General features: G+C 38.2%; 1 protein-coding gene across 5 annotated transcripts in view; it reads left to right on the top strand.

Moving 5' to 3' along the window:
* Window positions 1–10089: 10089 nt before the first annotated feature.
* Window positions 10090–22893, top strand: part of FZD6 (frizzled class receptor 6) — a 32346-nt gene continuing 19542 nt past the window's right edge. Inside the window, exons 1-2 of one of the 5 annotated variants that reach the window (XM_019711790.2) lie at window positions 10090–10240; window positions 11364–11670. In XM_019711790.2, coding sequence (XP_019567349.2) covers window positions 11494–11670 — 177 coding nt within the window. In that variant the 5' untranslated portion in view covers window positions 10090–10240; window positions 11364–11493. Of the gene's footprint in view, window positions 10310–10338; window positions 10531–11338; window positions 11671–22893 lie in introns of those variants that run through there. The other 4 variants (XM_019711785.2, XM_019711789.2, XM_019711788.2 and 1 more) reach the window with 4 other exon arrangements.

The following is a 22893-nucleotide window of genomic DNA, read 5'->3' as shown; positions in this document are numbered from 1 at the left end:
TCCCAAGAAACATATCGAGGGCAGGAATCACCTTTTAATAATATTAATAATAGTAGTGATAGCTACCATAACTGAGTACCATCTAAAGGCCAGGCACTTTATGTTTGTTATTTCATTTAATGATCACAACCACCTGTGAGGTAGGGATAATGATAATTACATATCCATTTTAAAGATGAAGATGCTGAGACGTAGGGAAATTATTTAACTTTCCCAAGTCACACAGTTGGTAAGTGGAAAAATGAGACTTAGAGTTAAATCTAAGTAACTTGAAACACCGTGTTCTTACTAATCTTAGATGAGTGCTTGGCCCATGGAATCTGCTTAATAGATACAGAATGCATGAATAAATGAATGGGAAAAAATGAATAAGTGGAGACTGGAATGGAGTATGTACCTATTACGTAATGCCCAAATAGGCCTTGTTTAGAAGCTCTTAAAAACATAATGTTATGTTTTGCCCTAAAAGGCAGAACTGGGACAAATCAGTAGAAAATTGCAGATTTCTTGTGGCTTCCTATACAGGAATCTGGCTTCTAGAAGTTCATTGCCTGGATGGCCTTCAATTCTATGATTCAAAGATTCTGTGAGGGTCAGTGTCATTTAGAGGCATAATAATGAAGAACATTCCCATGATGAGAGCTGTCTCATAAAACAGTGACCTGCCCATCTTTGAAGGTGCTCCAGTTACATGACCATTAGCTGGAAATACTGTAGAAGAAATCATTAAATTGGGTAGTATAGAAGATTGTTAGCAAAAATGGCTGCAGTTATTCCCTTCCCTTCATCTATTGCCCTTTGCAAGATTATACTGAAGTTCCTCCCATTGAAAGATGGCATTTTCCCACCCCTTGAATCTGGGTTGGCCGTGTGACTCACTGTACCCAGAATAATGCAATAGAAACAATATGCTGGTTCTGAGTTTAGGTCCCAGAAGGCCTTGCATAGTTTCACTCTTCTAGAAACCCTGAGACCCTTGTGGAAAAACAAAACAAAAACTCGCTAGACTAGCCTGCTCAAGAATGCCAGACTATATGGAGAAGTGCCAGCCAGCCTCTGGAAGCTCAGCCAACTAGCCGATCTATAGCTGACCACAGATGCAGGAGAGAGCTTAGCAGAGACAAGAAAAACCACCCAGTTAACCTGTAAATTCATGGGTGATAGTAAATGGTTTCAAGAATACCTGCTGAGGTAAAGGGAAGACTTGGAGAATGCCTGATGTTCGGTCAGAATAGATCATACCACCATCAACTACCTGTATTCCAGAAGGCTTCCAGGGACTTTCTCAAAGGACCTAGTAGCCAACATGAATTCAGCATCTTACTACTTGCCAGACAATAGTTTTAATGCTTTATGTAAATTAGTTCTTAAGTCTCACAACAACCACTGGGAAATGTATTATTATTATTGAACTGATATGACAGATATAGAAACCATGGCAGAGAACTGAAGGAACTTACCTACAGTACAGAGTTAGTAAACATCCAGCCCATGTTTCCAACCCAGGAAGTCTGAAGCTACAGCCCTTGCTGTTAGCCACACTACACTGCCTCTTGCTGTCCAACTAAAGGGGAAGATTATCTGTAAGGACTACACTTATCTTCACAAAACCTGGTAGCTGTAAGTGTTCCCCCCGTGCTTTTCACCAGGTTCTCTTTACAAAGCCTGGGATGTCACCAAATACCTCATTCATTTTCCAGGCTTTTCCCATCTCAAAGTTGTTTTTCCTACATCTTGTTTCTAAGGAATCTCACTGTTATACTTGAAGCTTAGAACCACGATCAAGAAAAATGTTTTAAAATAATCATTCCCAAAAGCATGGAATGCATTAAAAAGAAAACTTCTTTTCCAAAATAGAATCAATTTTCCAGTATGAGAGTTTCCATCCTACACAGAAAAGGAAATGTGCATAAATTCAGTTTAGAAAAATACATGAGATGGCCTTACGCAAAAGGCTTAAGCAGGGAATCAACTGCTAAATAAAACGATAAAAGCAGAACTAATAATCATGCCTAATGTTCAAGATGTGTTGAGTTTTTTCCTGCCTGATATAGTTACCCTGCAGTTCATAATAGTTACAAAATGTCTAAAATCACTGTTTTTCTTATTGAATACAATGGTCTGCCAACATTTCAACCATAGTTAAACCAGTCCCGTGGGACAAAAGTCAAGGAATGTATTAATTCCAACATTTTCTGCAGTCTGGTAGTGTGTAGCTCTCTGCCAAAAGATCTCTTAAATGGGAACTCCAGTTGCCAAACTGGATGAAACATGACCAAGACGTATGCATTTTTCTAGAAATTTTCCCTGCCTTCCATTAGAGCAGGCAGTATCACTCATTTTCCTACCATTGTGGGTGGGGTTTTTTCTGAAACCTCTCAGGAGCCCTGGTGCAGCACTCCCCACCTTCTTCCCCGATCCCCCCAACAGAGTCAGAATTAGTTGGAATCCCCTATTACCCCCACCCCTATCCCATTGCTCAGGATTTGACTACTGCCTCTTGGCAGAGCAGTGTAAATACCTGTGAATCTGCTTACAGACCTTCCTTTCATTTCACTTATTGGTCAAATTATTTTACAGCGTTCCTATAATCTCAACTCCTTTTTGCCTATAGCTTTTCAAGGTCTTGATAAGGACCTCTAACTTCTCCCACCTTTCTAAATTAACCGTCAGGCTCTCAAAAGCAGAATGTCAGTCTTGTTCTGGGAAGTTTTCATAGAACCCTTTCTTTTTCTTTTTTTAATGGCCTTTATATTTCAGAGCACTTTTAGGTTCACAGACAAGTTAAGTGGTAAGAACAGCGAGTTCCCATATACCGCCCTTCACAGACACTCAGCCTCCCACACTATTAGCATTCCACACCAGAGTGGTGTATTTGTTACAACTGAAGAACCTAGACTGGCGTCATTAATCACCCGGAGTCCACACTTTACATTAGGGTTCACTCTTGGGGTAGTACATTCTATGGGTTTTGACAGATGTGCAATGACATGTATATACCATTACAGTATTATGCAGAATAGTTTCACTGCCCTAAAAATCCTCTGTGCTCCACCTATTCATCCCTCTCTCCCCCCAAACCCACTGATCTTTTTCACTGTCTCCATCGTATTGCTTTTCCCCAATTGTCAAAATCATATCTTTTCAAATGTAGTATTTCTTTCAGTTAGTAGTATGTATTGAGGTTTCCTCCATGTTTTTTCATGGCTTGATAGCTCCTCTCTTTTTGGTACTGAGTAATATTCCTTTGTTTGGATGTACCATAATTTATTTATCAATTTACCTACTGTCTCAGTCATCTGGGGCTGCTATAACAAAATCCCATAGGTTGGGTGGCTTAAACAACAGACATTGATTTCTCACAGTTCCGGGGGCTGAGAAGTCTAAAATCAAGATGCTGTTGGATTTGGTTCTTGGTGAGGACCCTCCTCCTGGCTGCAGACGGCTGTCCTCTGGCTGTATCCTCACATGGTGGAAAAAGAAAACTCTGGTATCTCCTCTTCTTATAATCTCATCTAATCCCATCAAAGGGACCCCATTCTTATGACATCACCTAAACCTAATTACCTCCCCAAAACCCCACTTTCTAATACCATCATGTTACTGATTAGGTATTCAACATATTGATTTGGAATGGGGACACAACATTCAGTCCATAACACCTACAGAAGGACATCTTAGTTGCTTCCAAGTTTTGGCAATTATGAATAACATTGCTATAAACATTAGAGTGCAGATTTTAGCATAGACATAGGTTTTCAACCTATTTGAATAAATATCTAAGAGTGTGATTGTTGGATTGTATGGTAGAGTATGTTTGGTTTTGTAAGAAACTGCCAGACTCTCTTCTAAAGTGGCTGTACCATTTTACATTCCCACCAGCAATGAATGAGAATTTCGGTTGCTCCACGTCCTCACCAGCATTCGGTGTTGTCCATGTTCTGGATTTTGACCTTTCTAATAGGTTTATGATAGTATCACATTGTTGTTTTTAACATTGTGTTTTTATTTCATTTATGTCCTTTGCTGTTATACATACACTACATTGTAAGATTTTCCTATTTTCTTTCAAAATGTTTTAGTAATAGTAATATGTGCTCAAAATAAGAGTCTGCTTTGCACATAGGCCTCTGCCTTAGACTCTACTTATGCCAACCAGCCACGAGGAACCTAATGTTACAGTTTCTTATATCTCCTTGTAAATGTATCTTTTTATCTCTCCTTTCCATCTCTGTCCCTCCTAACATATCCTGGTCTCACACAGCTCAAGCTTAGATTTGCCAATTGTGTTTTTGTTTTTAACCAATTAAAATTTTTGAGGAAAATATTCTATGACTCTCACATTTGTCTTATTACTCTAGCAAGCCCAGAGAATTGCTTTTATAATCTCAGCTGTCTCTAGTTCAACTGCCCATATAATTCTTATTGTCATTTTTGCTATAATGAATTTGTTTATCAAATTAAAATACAATATTTTGTCCAGTTTTTACTAACATGGAAATATTTGATTCATACAATCCCTGTTTAAATCATCTCTTTTTTTAAATAAAATACTCAAGATTATAATCTACTAAATTTGAACAAAAGTATAGTCATTTAAATAAAAGACATAAAGTTAAAATTTAAAGTGATCATTCAAAATTTTGTTAGAAAAGAGACCATAATTACCCAAGTTTGTATTGTGGTTTTAGTTGTTCAGATTTAGTTGTTTAGTTGTTTAGATTTATTTGGAGGCTGAATCCATCTTGAGGGTGAATTCTATTTTCATATAGGGCAGTGTGTGTGTGTAGAAATCCAGGCTAGGACAGAGGATAACGAAGAAAACTCTCTAAAAGAAAAAAATTCTTCATTATTAATAGAGGAAGTGAAGGGCCAGGACAAGAAATGTGGGAGACTATCTTCTTCCAATGAACTCTCCCTTTGCCAGTAAAGGTCTCTAGATTAGAGGGGCAAAGACTGGCAGGGCTTACCCTGGTTTGCAGATCTCTGCAATAAAGAGCTTGCATGTACATGTACAACTCAGTGCTCCATTTCTCCTTAAATAAATAAATAGATGTTTAAAGTTTCGTCAAAGTTATATGAGCAAAAGTTAACCAGTTCTACAAGGTTTATTATTAATAAGAACATAGGTTGACAGCCTTCCCTTCCACCATTCCCCTTTTCTAAGAGGTAACCAATTCAACTTTTTAAATTGTTTTTAACTCCCTCAAATTCCACCTGAGTTACTCCATTTCTCTGGTCTTTATTATACTATTTTCCTCCTTTCAAGAGTAGTGAATTCTGATCGTGAAGTTCTCAAAGCTTCTGCAATTTAAGGGACTCTTTTTAAGAAAAAGAATGTAAGATTTCAAAAATAAAATTAGATAGAGCTTTGGAAAGGTCCCTGAAGCTTAAGCTTCATTAGCTATAAATCTGCCTCTGCCTTCAAGTGAAAACACACAAGGTCTATTGTACTAAATTATCCTGTTGCCACCACTAAACTGTCTTCTAATCCACATACCATGTCTGAAACACCAAATCTCTCAATAATTTTACATTCATGTTGCTCCCAAAAGCCCACCTCCTCTAAAAACTCTTTTCTATTGAACTGCAAAAATAGCATATTTCTTTAATTCCACTTTCTCTAAAATTTAATTCCATATTTTCCTTCACTTATGAACCTATAACACATATTTACCCCATTTGTTTTTAAGGCAATTTTTAAAAATCACATACAGTCATTAGCAGCCCCTGAGGCACAATTTAGGTGTAAGGTTAGTTTTGCATATCAGAGGAAATTAATTTAGTTATTATCTAAACCACTAAATTTGAGGCAGAAGCCTTTTTCTGGTTGCTACTAGCTTTAGAGAAAATACCATTTCTAATATTTGACTTAATATGGCTGCTTTGCTAGAAGAAAGAGTAAGATATTAAATATTAAAGATGACCAGATGGCAGATATTGAAGCCACTAAAAACAAAACCAAGCAGGGTGAACTCACAGGCACAAAATGTAACTCAAAAACATTAGTGGAGCTGAAGCTGTTTTTCTTTAGCATTATGAATCTCTTTATTTGTAAATGACAATTCCAGAGCTCGAAAGAGGCAATCTTATACATCAAACTGTCATTAAAATATGTGGCACTTTCATGCAGTGTCATGTTACTACTGAAGTTTTTTTTCCCAGTAATACTGGAGGTAGTAATTAAAAGATGTATTATTTCTGGCCAACCATAATGGATACAACCACAGCAAAAGTTTAATTGCTATGCTACAGATACTGCAGCAATTAGCTTTTAGAGCAGGGAGCGACAGGTACTGTTCTTCAAGTGAAAGTTTTTAAATAAAGGCTCTCCTCAATGTGTGTTCATAGGCTCCCCTAAATTAAGTCAATAAGTCATCAAATTCACACATGTCACTTGGAGGGACTAGAGCTTTCAAGGGCTAGGCAAAGAAGATTTTGGGAGAAAATTTTGGGAGGGAGGGAGCCCATGCAGCCCAACTTCCTCTCTTTCCCTGTTCTCTTCTGCTCAGCCCAGCCTCCTCCAGCTGTAGTTCCCCTACTGCTGTTTGCTCTCCAATCCATCCCTTAATGCCTGGCCATCAGGTCGCAAGCTGGTCTACCCACATATGTCTCCAGGCCTCAGGCAAGAGTACAAAAGAGGACACCGTACTATATGTCAACATAGTTAAAAGTCATAAATCAAGCTAACAAACTGTGAAATAAAATATGTTCTGTCTTCCTACCTTTATCTTAAGGTAAAATTTTTAATGTATAAAGTTATATTTTAGTGAGTATAGGCAAACTATCAAAGATGAATAAATTTAATATATAATAATAATTATGTGGTTGTATAGCCTGGTGATGAGTTGAAAATGTTTGGATAAGTAATAAAATAAAATAAAAACTTACACAATTTACAAATTATATATTTACTCCATAAATTAATTTTCTTCCCTTCCTTTCAGCAAAATTACTTAATTATGTTGTTATAATGAAGATTTTCATATAATCAGTGTTCTATTAATAATAATGCCAGATTTTATAGCTTTCCTGAGTTATTGTAGCTCTTGAATTTTTAAACTTAATTTTAAATTGGAGAAACTTTGTTCTGCTAAGGCAATAGCAACTGGAATTATCAATCAAATTCTTAAAGCAATACTTACTTTAGAAAATGAAGAATTAGGGTTTCTGATCTGGCATGTAAAGAGCTTAGAAGCCTTCTTTCTATCCTAACAAGTAAAAAGCTGAAGAAACTGAAAAGCAACAATTCTTCTTAAATCTGTCAGAGATTTGAGGCCACAAAGCAAATTGCTGCTCCCAAAATTGGAGAGACAGACAGATACAGAGAATCACAACTTGCTGGAGTAGAAACCCACGAGCAGAAATCTCCACAGGAACCAATTGGGGGTATGGAAACCTGAACTGTAATTGATGAACTGCTGAGGCTGTGTAGACAAGTCTGAGAAGACACGGGAAACCCAGTCTTCAGGGGAACCCCCACACTTTGGGGAGCTTACCTTCCTGAAAGACTGGGAAAAATATCCCTTCTCGCCATTCCTTTTCAACATCATACTGGAAGTCCTAGCTAATGCAATAAGAAAAGGAAATAAAAGGTATTATAGATTGAGGAGGAAATAATAAAATTGTTTTTGTTTGCAGATGACATGATTGTGTAGAAAAATCTGAAAGAATCAACTAAGAAAACTGCTGGAACTAGTAAGTGATTATAGCAAGGTTGCAGAATACAAGGTTAACATGAAAGTCAATCACTTTCCTATATACCAGTAATGAACAAGTAAAATTTGAAATTAAAAACACAATACCAATTGGGAAAAAACAAAAAACCAAAAACACTCCCACAGTATCATTTACATTAGCATCCCTCCAAATGAAATATTTAGGTATAAATCTAACTATATATATGTGTGTGTGTGTGTGTGTGTGAGTGTGTGTGTGTATACATATATACACACACACACATATATACATATACATACATATATATATATATATATATATATATATATATATATATATATAAATATGGGGAAAACCACAAAACTCTGTTGAAAGAAATCACAGAGGAACTAAATACATGGAGAGATATTCGATGTTCGTGGATAGGAAGACTCAATATTGTTAATGTCAGTGCTTCCCAATTTGATGTAGATTCAATGCAATCCCAATCAAAATCCCAGCAAGTTCTTTTATGGATATCAACAAAGTGATTCTAAAGTTTATATAGAGAAGAAAAAGACCCAGAATAGCCAATACTATATTGAAGAAGAACAAAGTTAGAGACTGACACTACATGATTTCAGTTCTCACTATATAGCTACAGTAATCAAGACAGTGTGTTATTGGCAAAAGAATAGACAAATAAATGGAACAAAAGAGAGCCTAGAAATGGACTCATATAAATAAAGTCAACTCATCTTTGACAAAGGAGCAAAGGCAATAATATAATGGAGCAAAGATTATCTTTTCAACAAACAATGCTGGAACAACTGGGCATCTACATGCAAATGGTTACAAATCATACACCCTTCATAAAAATTAACTCAAAATGGATCATAGACCTGAATGTAAAACACAAAATTATAAAACTCCTGGAAGGTAAAATAGGAGAAAATCTAGAAGTCCTTGGGTTTGGTGATCACTTTTTAGATACAATACCTAAGGCACAATCCATGAAAGAAATAATTGATAAACTGAACTTCATTAAAATTTAAACTTCTGCTCTGCAAAAGATAATGTCAAGAAAATTCGAAGATAAGCTGCAGACTGAGAGAAAAATATTTGCAAAAGATATATCTGATAAAAGATTGTTATCCAAAATATACAAATGAATCTTAGAATGCTACCATAACAAACAACCCAATGAAAAAATAGGCCAAAGACCTTAACAGACACCTCATCAAAGAAGATATACAGATGGTAAATAAGCACATGAAAAGGTGCTCACCTCATATGTCATCAGGGAAATGCAAATGGAAACAATGAGCTATCACTACACACTTATTAGAATAGCCAAAATCCAAAACACTGACAGCATCAAATGTTGGCAAGGATGTGGAGCCATGGGAACTCTCATTTATTGCTGATGGGAATGCAAAATAGTATAGTCACTTTGGGGAAAGTTTGGCAGTTTCTTACAAAACTAAACATGCTCTTACTATATGATCCAATAATTGTGCTCCTTAGTATTTACCCAAAAATTGAAAACTTATGATTCCAGGAAATCTGCACACAAGTGTTTATAGCAGTTTTATTCATAATTGCCTAAACTTGGAATCAACCAAGATATCCTTCAGTAGGTGAAGAGGTAAATAAACTGTGATGCAGCCAGTCAATGAGGTAATTTTCAGACTAAAAAGAAATTAGCTATGGAGCCTTGAGAAGCCTTCAGAAGGAGGAATATTACTAAGTGAAAGAGGCCAATTTGAAAAGGCTTCATGCTGTATGAGTCCAACTATATGACATTCTGGAAAAAGGTCAAACAATGGAGACAATAGAAAGATCTGTGGTTGTCAGGCATTAGGAGGGAAGGAAGGATGACTAGGTGGAACACGTGTGATGATGTGTGTCAGTTGGTACTAAAGACTAGGTTGATGTCTAAAATCCAACTTTCTATTACGATTTTGAATCAATAAAACTGTAAGGCCTGCCAGGGCTGGAATTCCATTGCCACCTGTGTCTCAAGTTGCTGACCAGACTCCGAGAATTGACAAAAGCATTTTTGTTTTTAGCACAGTTACCCAGGAAGTGACTCCGTTTCCAACTAAAGTCACTTAGGCAATTTACTTTAAAGGGCAAATTCGCCTCGTTTAAAATTCTTGGCTCCTGAAATCCAAAATGAAGTGGGTTCTTTTCAAGGAAACTTTATCGGGGTGATCACCAAGAGCTTCCAAAGAATCCTAGGCTGAACCCCTCTCGATGGGACAGCGAAATAGGGCACGGTCCTGCGCTTCGGGCACTATGACAGACGGCAAGGCGCAGGGGACTCCCCGGCCCCTCAGCCGTACCCCCGGCAGCCGACACCGTTGCCCCCCGCCCCGCCGGGACTCTCCCCGAGCCAGACCCAGCCGGCGCAGCGCGGGCGGAGCTCGGGCGGAGGGCCAGGCCCGGCGCCGCCGCCGCCACGCGCCCGGACCTGCCCGCGGGAACTGGAGGCGCATTCTCGCGGGATCGCTCAGCTCTCGCTCTCCGTGCGGCTACCCAGGCAGCGGGAGTCCCCGACACCCCGGAGCGGTCTCAGGTCGCGGGGGTATGGTGGGCTGGAAGGGAACGGGGAGGGAGGGAGAGCTGCCTTCGACCGCCGCCCGAGGTGAGGCTCTTCAGGCCCCGACTGGGCGGGCGGCCGCGCCTGCCTGCGGCCGGGCGGGTCCCGGGGCGATCCGGGCGGGCCTCGAGGGGTGCGGGGCGGGCTGGGAGCTCGCGCTTGGAGCCGCAGGTGCTGAGAAAGCAGCGGCGGGACCGCCCGCTTCCGCCGAAGTTTCAGCCAAAGTTGGGGCTAGTTTCTGAAAGGCGATGCCAGGTCCCCTCGGGGTAAGGGAAGCTGCTGCTTGGTTCTAGAGCGGGACAAGTGCCCGGTGTGGGACGAGTCACCGCGCCCGGCGCTGGAAGCCTGGGCGCGGGTCTGTGTTTGGGGGGTGAGGGGTGCGGTCATTCGCGACTCTGATCCCACAGCCGCCCTCCCGCAGAGACTCGGTCGCCCTCCCGGGACAGACCTGCTTATTTTCCTTTTGGTGGAATCACTAATCCCCCAAGTCCCTGTGAAAACTAGTTTCGGTCCTCCTGCGAGTCCCCCTTAAGAAAAACAAAAGTAGTGGAGATCCCTAGAAGACTGCCACAAAACCTGGCTCTGCAGTGCCTTGAAAGTGTTTAAGAATACATTAGGTCTTAAAGAATTTCCCTGGGATCCAACAGGGGCACTTAGATTTTATGGTTCTATTAATCCTTTTACACTTATTCTGCATTACTTTTTCTCCATCTCGCTCGTTCAATGCCTTTTTAACTTATTCAGTCCTTTAACTTATTAAATCCTTTTTAACTTATCTGCATTACTTTTTTCTCCATCCACTCGTTCAATTACCCCCCTACGCCCTTTTTACTCTGTGTTCAGTACACAGCACAAACCTTCTATCATCGGTCCCCTACCGATGAGACTTTCTGCACAAATGAAAATCATACAGTCTGGGCCAAGGCAGGTGGAAGAGTATCCCCCAAGGATGGAATTTTCCATCGTTTTGCCAATGTTAGTTACCTACAGTGAAAATCTTAACTCTGCACTTGGATGTCCACCTTTGAGTTTATAACAAATATTGCTCATACACCCTCTTGATTGTTTTTACAGTAATTGATGTGGAACTCATTTTTAGGAAAAGAACTTCTTTCAAAATGGTAAAATAATGAAATGAGGAATTTGAACATTTTATCTTTGGATGGAAATCTGAGAATGAAAAGAGCGATTAATCCAAGCCATGTGGTAAAAGCAGGAATTTGAAGAAAATGGAAATGTTTCCATTTTTGTGGACATGTGTTTTTCTCCCCCTCATAAGAGGGCACAGTCTTTTCACGTGTGAACCAATTATTGTTCCCAGATGTATGAAAATGGCCTACAACATGACATTTTTCCCTAATCTGATGGGTCATTATGACCAGAGTACGGCTGCTGTAGAAATGGAGGTGAGTAGTTCTTTATACCATTATAGCAAAATAGTTTATGCTCTGTTCTGGAATAAACTATAAGTGTGACCTTTTTTTAAGACAGTAAAGGATTCTTTCAGTTGTGTACAAGTCATATTTGGAATAAATCCTTTTGAAAATTAGTATATGTTCTGCCGAAGCGAGCACAATCCTTTTGAAAATTAAATCTCTCTTTTAACTTGTGTTTGTATACATTTGTAGTCCTGTTTAGTGTATTTACTTAAGATAGGGTCCATTTTATATGAAATGTAATAAATTATTTAGAAATACCTTGTACCTGGCAAATATTTTGCTTTCCTGAATCAATTACAGTAGTTCCTCTAATAATGTGAATTCTGGATTTTTCTTAATTCACTAAATATGCAATCTGTATTGCCTGGACTACATATATTTTCGTAAGTAGTTGTAATGATCGCTTGGCAGTTTTCTGAAGCACATTAATTATTGAAAGATTTGGGGGCTGTAGATGGTGTTTTGCTAAAAAGTGACTTTTTAAAGCACTTAAATATTCTTTGTAAGATATTTGTTAAAAGAAACCACGTGTTGGGGTAGGAGCAGAGTGACACTAAAGATTGCCTTAGGTGCCTCAGTTACCTGCCTCTGCTTTAGAGATATGCAGATTTCTAGGGAGATGTGGGAAGAAAGAATTACCGATAGAGGTAGGAACCTGCCCTTTCGTATATATCTATTAGGTTGATAAGTATCTTAAAGGAAAGAAGACAAATGTTCTTGTCGTTTTTCTCCAGAAAAACTGTCCAGCGATGGTAAAGGCTTCTTTTTCCCTCAGATTGTTGCTAAGAGATGAAACCCCTATAATTTTAATACAGTCACTACTTTAAAAACTGACTGGACTTGATTTTGCAGCTTCAAAAGTCTTCCATTGTTTTGTTGGATAGTTGTTGGACTACCTTATTGTACTATACTCATGTCTAAAATAGAAGGGCTCTTCTTTTTTTTTTTCTTTTTTTTTCTTTTTTTAATTAAAGTTTATTGGGGTGACAATGGTTAGTAAACTTAAGTAGGTTTCAACTGTACAATTCCATAATATATCATCTATATTATCACATTGTGTGTTTACCACCCAGAGTCAGTTTTCCTTCCATCACCATATATTTGACCCACTTTACCCTCTTCTACCACCCCTCCCCCATTCCTTATCCTCTGGTAACCACTGAACTGTTGTCTGTGTCTGTGATTTTTTGTTTGTTTGTTTATCTTGTTCATTTGTTTGTTTCAGTTTTATACCCCACATGAGTGAAGTCATACGGTTCTTGACTTTTTCTGTCTGACTTATTTCGCCTAGCATTATAATCTCAGGATCTACCCAAGTAGTCTCAAATGGCACTATTTCATCTTTTCTTATGGCAAAATCGTATTCCATTGTGTGTATGTACCACATCTTCTTTATGTAATCATCTGTCTAGGGACACTTTGGTTGTTTCCATGTCTTGGCCACCGTAAATAAAGCTGCAATGAACACTGGAGCACATACATCTTTACGGATAAATGTTTTCAGATTTTTTTGGTAGATACCAAGGAGAGGGATTGCTGGGTCATATGGTAATTCTGTTCTTTATTTTTTGAGGAACCTTCACACTGCCTTCCATAGCGTCTGCACCAATCTGCATTCCCACCAACAGTGTATGAGGGTTCCTTTTTCTCCACAGCCTCTCCAACACTTGTTACTATTTGTCTTGTTGATGATCGCCATTCTAACTGGGGTGAGGTAATATCTCATTGTGGTTTTTAGGCATTTCTCTGATGATTAGTGATGTTGAGCAAGTAGGAGGGTTTTTAAATACTAAGTTGATGTACTTTAAAAGGGTATTACAAATTATATTATTGTAATCTTTCAGTGGATTTTCAAACCGGTGCAAGACGTAATTTCGAACACTGAACAAGTGATCCAGTGAGACTTTTCTTTGATTAATCAGAACCATCTTGATAGTTTACTCTGATTAAAATAAAGTATGTAGTGGGGATACCTTCAAGGAATAATTATATCATTTATTCACATTTTCTCTGATGCTAGTGCATGTTTAATAATTCGTAGAGTTCTTAAAATTGTTTTTCTTTTTTTTTTTTTTTAAATCTGGTTCCCTTTCTGTGTGGTGGCTACATACATTTTAAGTTTGAATGCTAACATCAACCTTATACATATAGATCATTTAGAGCTCCTAGGGGAGAGATGCCTCCTGCTATTAAATGCATATAATTGTAGGACGATAGAACTAATATTTGTTCTATACTTGTTTTTCTTTTTTTTAAACCAATTGTTTCTGGCTGAACAAAAAAGTTTTTTATTTACCTTGCTCTTTCCCAGGTTAATTTTGTGTCTGGACATTATCAAAAAGACATTTTTGTTCTTATTTATTTGAAGGTACATCTTTGTTATATAACCTTCTTGTACACTAAACTTTCTCATAGCCTTTACTATTAAGATTTATTCTAGAAATCATACTTCAGTAGGTTTAAGGGTATAGAAGAAGAAAGCCATGAAGCAGTCATTTAATAGCAGCATTAACTGAAGTCTACAAGAAGAAAGGGAAATGGAAAGGCAAAATATCAACCTGAGTCAGACTTTAAATCCCAATATATGATTTTTTTTGTCCATGGTATTGTGCTTTTCCTCTTGCCCCATCTTTATTTGTCATTAGCCGGTGGTATTCTCTTTTAGTTCCTGTACTGAATGTCCAAAATCCTATTATTTTAGAGTTATAAGTGACCCTAAATATCATGCAGAACTTCTTCACCTCTTTTGTGCCATTGACCCCTTCTCAGAATAAGAGAATGTTTTAAAATTTTAATAAAGTGAGTAGGATTACAAAGGAAACCAATTATATTGAAATATACTTGTATTTGTAGTCCAGGTTAAGAATGCCTGAATCCTTCATTATATAGGTGAAGAAATTGAAGCCCAAAGAAGTTATGATTTGTTCAGGGTCTGACAGTCTTTTCTGCCAACATGGACCATAATGTCATCTTTAACTTTTATTTTTACCCTTAACCTTATGGGATTAAAAAATTATTTCTTAAGATTCAGAATGTGATGTGTTAATTTAGTCTTGGCTACTTTATTGCAAACTTCATTTAAATAAAAATTAAACTGGGAGATTGTTTCTTTTAACCTTTATTCATCTCTACCTCTTTTCCCCTCTCATCTGTACCTTGAATACAAAGTCTCACCAGAATTTTTAGATGAAAAATGAAATCTTTAGCCTTCAGTTGCTCCTCTCTGTGGTACCAAATGATTTTGTTAAAATGCAAATCCACGCAGTCCACTTTGCAGTTAAATTCTTCACTGTTTCCCTAAAGCTGGAAAAATAAAGACCTAACTCTAGTGTGGCACCCAAGGCTCTTCTTGTGGGACCCTGCCTTCCTGTCCAGCGTCCCATCTTGTCCCTTCCAGATACCGCTTCACCCAAACCAACCTATTTATAGAACTCAATCCATGTTACTCGCTCACTGCTGTACCTTTGCACATAGTATTGTATCCACTGCCTCCTGGGCTCTTTACCCATCCTTCTTCACCTGCTCAGTTTCTTCATGTCTCAATTAAAGTAATAATTCTTTGCTTAGAGAAGCTTGTTTTTACTTTGTCCCAAGCTTATTTAATCAGCTCAATCTTTACAATGTGATAGTACTTACTATATATGACTGTTCTTACACTTATTTTACTGTATTGCAATTATTTACCTGTCTCTGACACTGGATTGCAAGTTTGTTGAGAGTAGGGGTCATGTTTATTTCCATCCCCAGGGCTCATTACAGTGCCTCTGAGCATGGCAGGTGCTCAGTAAAGGCTGAATAAAGAAAAAGGTGGTGTTTCTGGTCCTAATAAATCAGCAAAGAGAATTTCTCCCCGAAATCTTTACCTTCTATTTCTATGTTCTGCAGTGTCCAAGTAAAAGACGTTCTAGTATTTTTAGGTGGTTTACATCTACTTTCTTTCTGCCTGAACTTAGTTCTAATAAAATTTGTCAGTGGACATCCTCTATGTTCTTTCTCATATTAGCTTGATAACGTTTGTGTTAGAATTTATTTAAAGAATTTGAATTTTAACCATTTGTATTTATTTATATGGAGTGAAGGAATCATCCTTAGATTGGACCATTGTAATATAAACTGTGTCAGATTTTTTTTCAAACGTAGTACTTTAGTACGTAAGTTTATAGTCCAGCAAGTACTCAGTTATTAACTGCATGTACCTTGGCTTTTACTTTTTAAAAACAAGTGTTTTATAGTTTCCCTAAAGAACAGATTGGACTTTATATCTCCAACCCAAGTGCCTTTGGTTCCTGCTGGATTTTCAGTGTTCACTATGAATTAATGTTAGGATGAGGGGCTCAGGAATGATCTGATGATTATGGCAACCAGTTGTGCTTTCTTAGCCGCTGAAACTTCCATGTCAGTCAGGAGATCTATCTCAGTCCTCTTTTATGCCTTACTTTTCATTTTGTGTGATGTCTATCCTGTTTTATAGAATTTATAACATTTGTGGTCATTGCTGATCTGTGATTATATGAGAAGGTTTAGAGCAGTGATCTTCAAAGTTTAGTTCATATACCAGCGGCTTGTGAGCTTGTTAGAAATGTAAGTTCATGGACTCCATCCATCCCAACCTACTATATCATGACCTGTGAAGACAGAGCCCAAGACACTGTATTTTAACAAGCTGTGCAGCTGTTTCTTATGATGTTAACATCTGAGACCCACTGGTTTAGAGCAAAGAATTCAAACTTTCTGTAAAGGGCCAAATGTTAATAATAAATATTTTGGCTTTGCAAGCCATGCAGTCTCTGTCACAGCTACTCACCTCTGCAGTTGCAGCAAAATCAGCTAGACAATATGTAAAGAAATGAGTGTAGATGTGTTTCAATAAAACTTTATTTACAAAAACAGGCAGTGGGCTGTTTTTTGGCCCACAGGCTATAGTTTGCTGAACCCTGGTTTAAAGTACTTAGAAGTGTCATTAAGGATTATACATGTATAACACATAAAAATAAACATTCTTATTAATATGTTAACTGAGTTATGTGTTATTTACTTTACACATAAGTATTTTTAAGTCAAATTTATCACAAACCAAAAGGATCTGATTGGGATATCCTAGTTCTTTAGTTTTGTTTCAGATTGCTTGAAATCAAGGACTTCAGTTTTTTCCTTATTTTATTATCTGAAGCTGAAGTCATTTGTATTACAAAGAGTTAATTTACAGTTCTGAATAGTAACTTGGCTTCATAATGAAAGGATGTTGTACAGTCTAATTCTCCCAAGTGGAAAAACAAATGGCTGCTGGTTTTCCATTGTGTCCCTTTTTGTTTCATATCTAGAGCATTGTTTCTCAAATTGTTAGGTTGATGTCCCTTGAGAGACTGATTTCATCCAAAAAAGAGCTGAGACTGATCTAGGGAAAATGGAAACAGGAATATTTATTTTTCTTTTTGAATTGCCTTCATTGAGGCCTAGGCAAAAGCAAAGCCATGTATTGTGTTTGGAACAGCATGTGGTCGTTCCACTTTTGAACAGTCTAAAGGGAAGTAAGCCAAAACAACACAAAAACCCTTTCCTTTCCACCTGTTAATAGGCACTACTAAAAGTCTCTATTCAATTGAAAATAAAGAGATTGAGAAAAACTCTATAAACAAACTTCTAAGAAAAACTCCATTTGTCATGGGCAGTGGTTTTTAAACATTTTCATTTTCCTACTTTTAGAAGAGTCTGGTGGACCCCTTTATTTCCTCCTTAATTCTCTACTCTTATACGCCCCATATACCAGCAAGAAAATGTTTAGTGTGACTAACCTCTTTATTTTTCAGGGAAGGCTTTCTGAAAATAGCTGTAACCATTCTGAAAGTAAGCTAGTGAGTCTTTTAAAATGAAGTAGACATTGAAAAGTGTTCCGACTCTGTTGTGTGTAGTGGCTACTATTGTGTTTAAAATGCAGAAACCACAAGTTTACTTTGCTTTGTGATGTTGTATTGCATTGCGGCAGTAGGGAAAATAACTAGACTGTTTCAAAGTCTGCAGAAGCAGGGTTAGACCTGTGCGTGAACAGAGGACAGTATTTCTTCTGGGAAGCTCTGCTGATAGCACAGGTTCCCACAGAGCCATTCCCTCTATCCCGCAGTCTAGGATATTATTAGTTGTGCCCTCAGGAGAGCCTGTCCACCAAAGGACGTGGTTCTTTCAGACCATGGGAAGACTGTTGTGTTGTGATTATTTCCTTTCCTTGAGAATGTGGCATGTAGATAATGAAACCTTATTACTCTGGTGTGGATATTTGTCATGTATTCATTCATTATGTCATTGAATGTGGGCCTGAATGTGCAGCTTCCCCACAATTGCAGTTTTTCAAGTTACAAGTTCTAAATTAAAAAATTAATTGACACATCACCGGAGAGATTTTTTTTTTTTTGTAGTGTCAACCAATTACTGTGTGTATTTGTCTAATTTCCAAAGGAAAGCTGTTTTGAAGAAATAATTAAAAATTTGTAATGCTAAGAAATATTTCAGAAATAGCAAGTTTTCCATTATGGAAATAATGCAAATTTTTGTTTTTTGTTCTTCTCTTGTATTCCAGGCTCTGCTTTGAATTTTTTAAAGACACTGACTTGCCTAAGATTAGACACATTCATGAAAATAAGTGGCAGAGTTTTTACCACTTTATTATATACAGTAGTCCATTAATATTTTCAAAGAATTTACTCCAGACCCTTGTAACCAGTTGACAGTATTTGTTTTGTGAATTGTAAACTTTAAGGACCCCTTTAGGTCTTTAATGAGTCTGTGGTCTGGCTGAGGCCCATTACTTTTTTCTTTACTTTCTCTCTCTTTTCTTTACCATTACTAGAAGTTGGCATTCTTTTTGATGCCATTATAAAGTAAGAAATAAAGCTTTTATTACTTCTTGAGTGTTACTGAGTATGGCACCATGAGTAGAAAACACAAATCTTGAGGTGAAAATCGGATGCTTTGCAGTCACTTGGCCTTGTTCACTGGTGACAGTGGCTTGCTTCCATGTACCAGTGGGATTCTGATTCATGCTGCAGAAAAGTTACAAATGTTTATATATCTTGTGCCTTTATACTAAAGGGGCAAAGCACAGCCAAGATACGGATGCAGGACCACGCTGCTTAGGCTTCGCTTTATGTATTTTTTAAAACATCAAAATATCTTTCTTCTTTTGATCACTTTCTGTTAGAATTCTAACCCAGACTTTCTCTTCAGGATCTTACAGTGTCACCAACCCCGGGTCCACATTATGGTTCCTTTCATTATCACGTCATTATAGCATCGGGGAGCTAGCTGGTGTGTTTTAAGGAAAAGGTGGTAGGTAGTATGGCAGAAATAGGCATCATGAGAGTGTAAGTAATGTGCTCACACTACTTTCCCATGTCTTTAATTCTGCTCAGGCCACTTGAAGATGGAATGCTATTTGAGTACACTTGATGTCAGGAGTATGTGAATTAGGTAACACCCCGTTCATGAGAGGTAGCTTGTGTTGATTACTCTAGATGTCCTGTTGTTGTGTCCAGTCTGTACCAGGAAGTATTAGCAAAACCAAGGTCCCTTTTATTTATGTAGGGTTAATCTCCTGAGTGTCACATGTCTATGGTCTCATCAGCTTTTTGTCCTAAGTATGATGGGCTAGTATGATGTCCTGTCCAACCGTGATATGGTTAGTCTGACAATGAAATTCAGGCACAGAGATGAAGAGCTGATGTTTGTCTGAGGCAGTGCTTCTCAGCCTTTGGTGTGCATCAGGGTCGTCTGAAGAGCTCGTTAAAACACAGACTGATAATGGGATTTTTTTCTAGCTTTTTTGTGTGCAATAAAATTCAAACGATGTTACAAAAAAAGTAAACAGCAGCTATTTTAAAATGTATGTGTTCATAAAGAGTATTCACAAGCAAATACATAAACTATATACATTAAAACCTCAGTGGTGAATTTACTTTTTATTTATTTTGACTTTTCAACCTCTGCATTTACTGCCATAATTCCTACTGTCATTATTTTGGACAATTTTAATTTAATTAGTTGTGTAAAGTAAATTTTGGGCTGTGAAAACATACAATCTAGTATAACTATCGCTTCCCCTAACATTGAAAAAATAAAGTGACATTGCCCAAAACAAACAAATCACTAACCCCAGCCTAGAATTCCTCAATCTGGGGTGGGGTGGAGAGTTTGCATTTCTAACAAGTTCCCAGGGAATGCTGATGCTGCTGATTCACTGTGATGGCCACTGCTCTAAGGCAAGTAAGTACGATGTGCTGCTGTCCCTGCTAGGTGAAAGTAAATTGCTTTTGGCGAAAAAAGCGTTCTGATTAGAGCTGTGTTTGAGGTGCTAGGGCTGTACTGATTTGCTACAGTAAAGAGGCCACATCTGGAAAAGCGCCTTAGCCATTTGATTAAGGTTGCATAAGACAATCTGTTAATAACCTATCCAGTTGTACTGGAGAATGAAAATGGGCAGCTGCTAAGAATTACTACCCCTGAATATGTTTTTGATGGTGTCACTAGTCTCTGAAAGCCCCCTGGTCAGAAGTATTACTCTCAATTTTCTGTCATGATAAAGAAAGACCACTAATGGCTTTGCTTGGACTCTTCTACGTTTATAATGTTTATGTAGGATGTCAATGTAGTGATTGTGCTATTGCTAAACTGACTATTTAAAATATACACTCATGGACTTGGGAAATTATAGTGGGTTGATTTTGGAGTTCCACCAAGCCGTTGTCAAAAGTCCGTTTATCATCTGACCACCAAAAGCCCAGTTTCTGAAGCTAGCACATTGGATCCAGAATTAATATACCCATATCAGTGTAACTTAGCCCCATCTAAAATTGTGTTCTTTTTCTCCTTAATCAAGCACCCTCAGAAACAGCATAAATGGACAGTATCTTAATGTCTAATCTTTTTTTCAATTTTGACTTGACCCAGGGCATGCTGAGGTAGAACTGTACTTGTAAGTTGGGACATTAAAGAGTGGTGGGGATGGGGTATGAAGCTATTTGTTTTCTCCTTACAAAGTAAATCTCTCAGGAGTGTCTGCCTCCGCAGACAAAGGGAAAGGGTCTGCTTCGAGGGCTTTGAGTTCAGAGGACTGAGTGAGAACTCTGAACCTTGTCATGTGTACCCACTGCAGAGCTCAGCGTCCCGCTGCTCACTTAATCACAGTAGCACTAGATCCTTATGTGACAGGGAAACAAATTTAAGTGATATAGTTTGGCAACCTGCAGGATCAAACTGCATTTGGTTTTCAATTTCTTAAAGCATTAAGTCCTTTTAATCCTGTGTTTCACTCCACACCTCAAGCCAAGATTTGTTGCAGTCTCCCTGAGCCAACAGTGTCCCTGGAAGCACTCACCTCAGCCCGTAGTCCTTGAATTCTTCATGCTCTTCTTACTGTTTTCAGCTTCTCTGGCAGCAGCCACTCCGCCTTGCCTTCACTGGGCACATCATTCTAAGACACTCTGGGAATCTAAATGATTGCTAGGATAATGCAGCTCGCCATTTTTCTGCTGTGTGCCATGGGCTGCCAGATTTCCGCCTCTAAATACTGACAGAGTAGTCACGGCATCAGCCCCAGTTAGACCAGAAAACCATTTCTAGAAGTCCTCTTATTTTACAGAGATCACTTACAACCGAGTCTTTCTATAATTGGAACCAGTCAGTCCTGGTTGCCAACAATAGAAACCAACTTTGACTAAGCAGCAAATGGATGGATTTTGGATAGCTTGTCACATCAGTGGGGGGAGGCTGAAGACCCCGGTCCAGAACAAGAACACAGCTAAGATCACGTCAGAGGATCAGTCTATGCCCAGTGCCAGTGCCAATGTCCCTGGAGTGTTAGTTTCACACTGTGGCCATTATTAACCCCACGGCAGTTGCCTCACATAATCTATTTGTTGTTCTTTTGTGCAACTGTTTCCCCAAGAATCACAATACCTGGAGCATCCAAATGGCTGAAGTAGGTTATGTGCCCGGTTTGTTGTCAGACTGTATCCCTGCATCCCTCCCACTTTGTGGCATCCCATGGGATGCTACATGGGTTGCTTCTGTAGCATCCCACCTGCTTTGAAATAGGACTGCCAGACAGACAGAAGTGATCACTGTTCCCTCCAGAGCTCAGTACAAGACAGAGTTACCTACGAAGGAGAAAATTTCATCGTAGCACTTACAGTTATTTCAAAATTTGTGTCCAATTTTGCTACTCAAGTCTTGGTTATCTTCTTCATAAATTTTTTGATCCGTAAAGTGTCCTTAGAGATCATTTAATAGTTCATTGCTCTCATTTTCCTAATGGATGCTCTGAGACACAAAGACAGGAAATTATCTGCCAAAGGTGACACCAGTAATTAATGGCAGAGCTAGAACCACAACTACAATGCTGGCATTATTTCCAGTAAAGGGTTATATAAAATACTCCATGTATTTTGGTTCTCATTGTCTATCATAGTTTGGCTCTGGCTATTTTTCAGAATGGAGATATAAGGTGCCTTCTTAATTGTCCTCCTCTTCCTTATCCCTGCTAAAAGAGCCCACCTTTTATTTCTCAGAGCATTAAAACTATAATCAACAAGACTTTTAGTTATTATTGAATGGTAGAATCTCAAAAGCATTATTTTTGTGGTGTTCTTAGTTATTGGGTGAGTTTCTGAGCCTTCTTTGAGAGTGAAATCTGAAAAGGAGAAATTCATGAGTGAGACCATGAAGGCACTGGGTTATTGAGAGAGTTGAAGAAGGTGTCACTAAGGGAGAGAAAGGGAACACACTGAAGAGGCTAGGAAGTTTGACTCTTTGTTCAATTCACGGGTTTACGTAGCACTTACCATGCTAAATACTAGTTTAACAATATGTAGAATTCTGAGTATAAGATTAAGGACATAAGAAATACCACAACGAGCCAAACTAGTGTTCTTTTCATCTCAAAGTTTGATTTCGGAGAATGATAGGACATTTTGTGGGAGACCATAAAGGATTCTTACTAAGATTTTCTTACTTCGAATGATTAGGGAAATACGCTCATTCGATTTATGTTTTTAACTGATTGGGATCAATTCAGTAATAGGCTGGTTACCCATTATTTAAAGTGCTATTTATGCCAAAATTATTTGTTCCCAAATTACCTCTCCAGGAGTACATATATCATCTGGAATATGATACACATAGCTGAGGTTTTATAGTCTTTGA

Source organism: Rhinolophus sinicus, linkage group LG12 (assembly GCF_036562045.2).
Source record: "Rhinolophus sinicus isolate RSC01 linkage group LG12, ASM3656204v1, whole genome shotgun sequence".
Classification (NCBI taxonomy): Eukaryota; Metazoa; Chordata; class Mammalia; order Chiroptera; family Rhinolophidae; genus Rhinolophus; species Rhinolophus sinicus.
The sequence above is the reverse complement of the archived record's forward strand: the minus strand, read 5'-3'. Positions and strand labels throughout refer to the sequence as shown.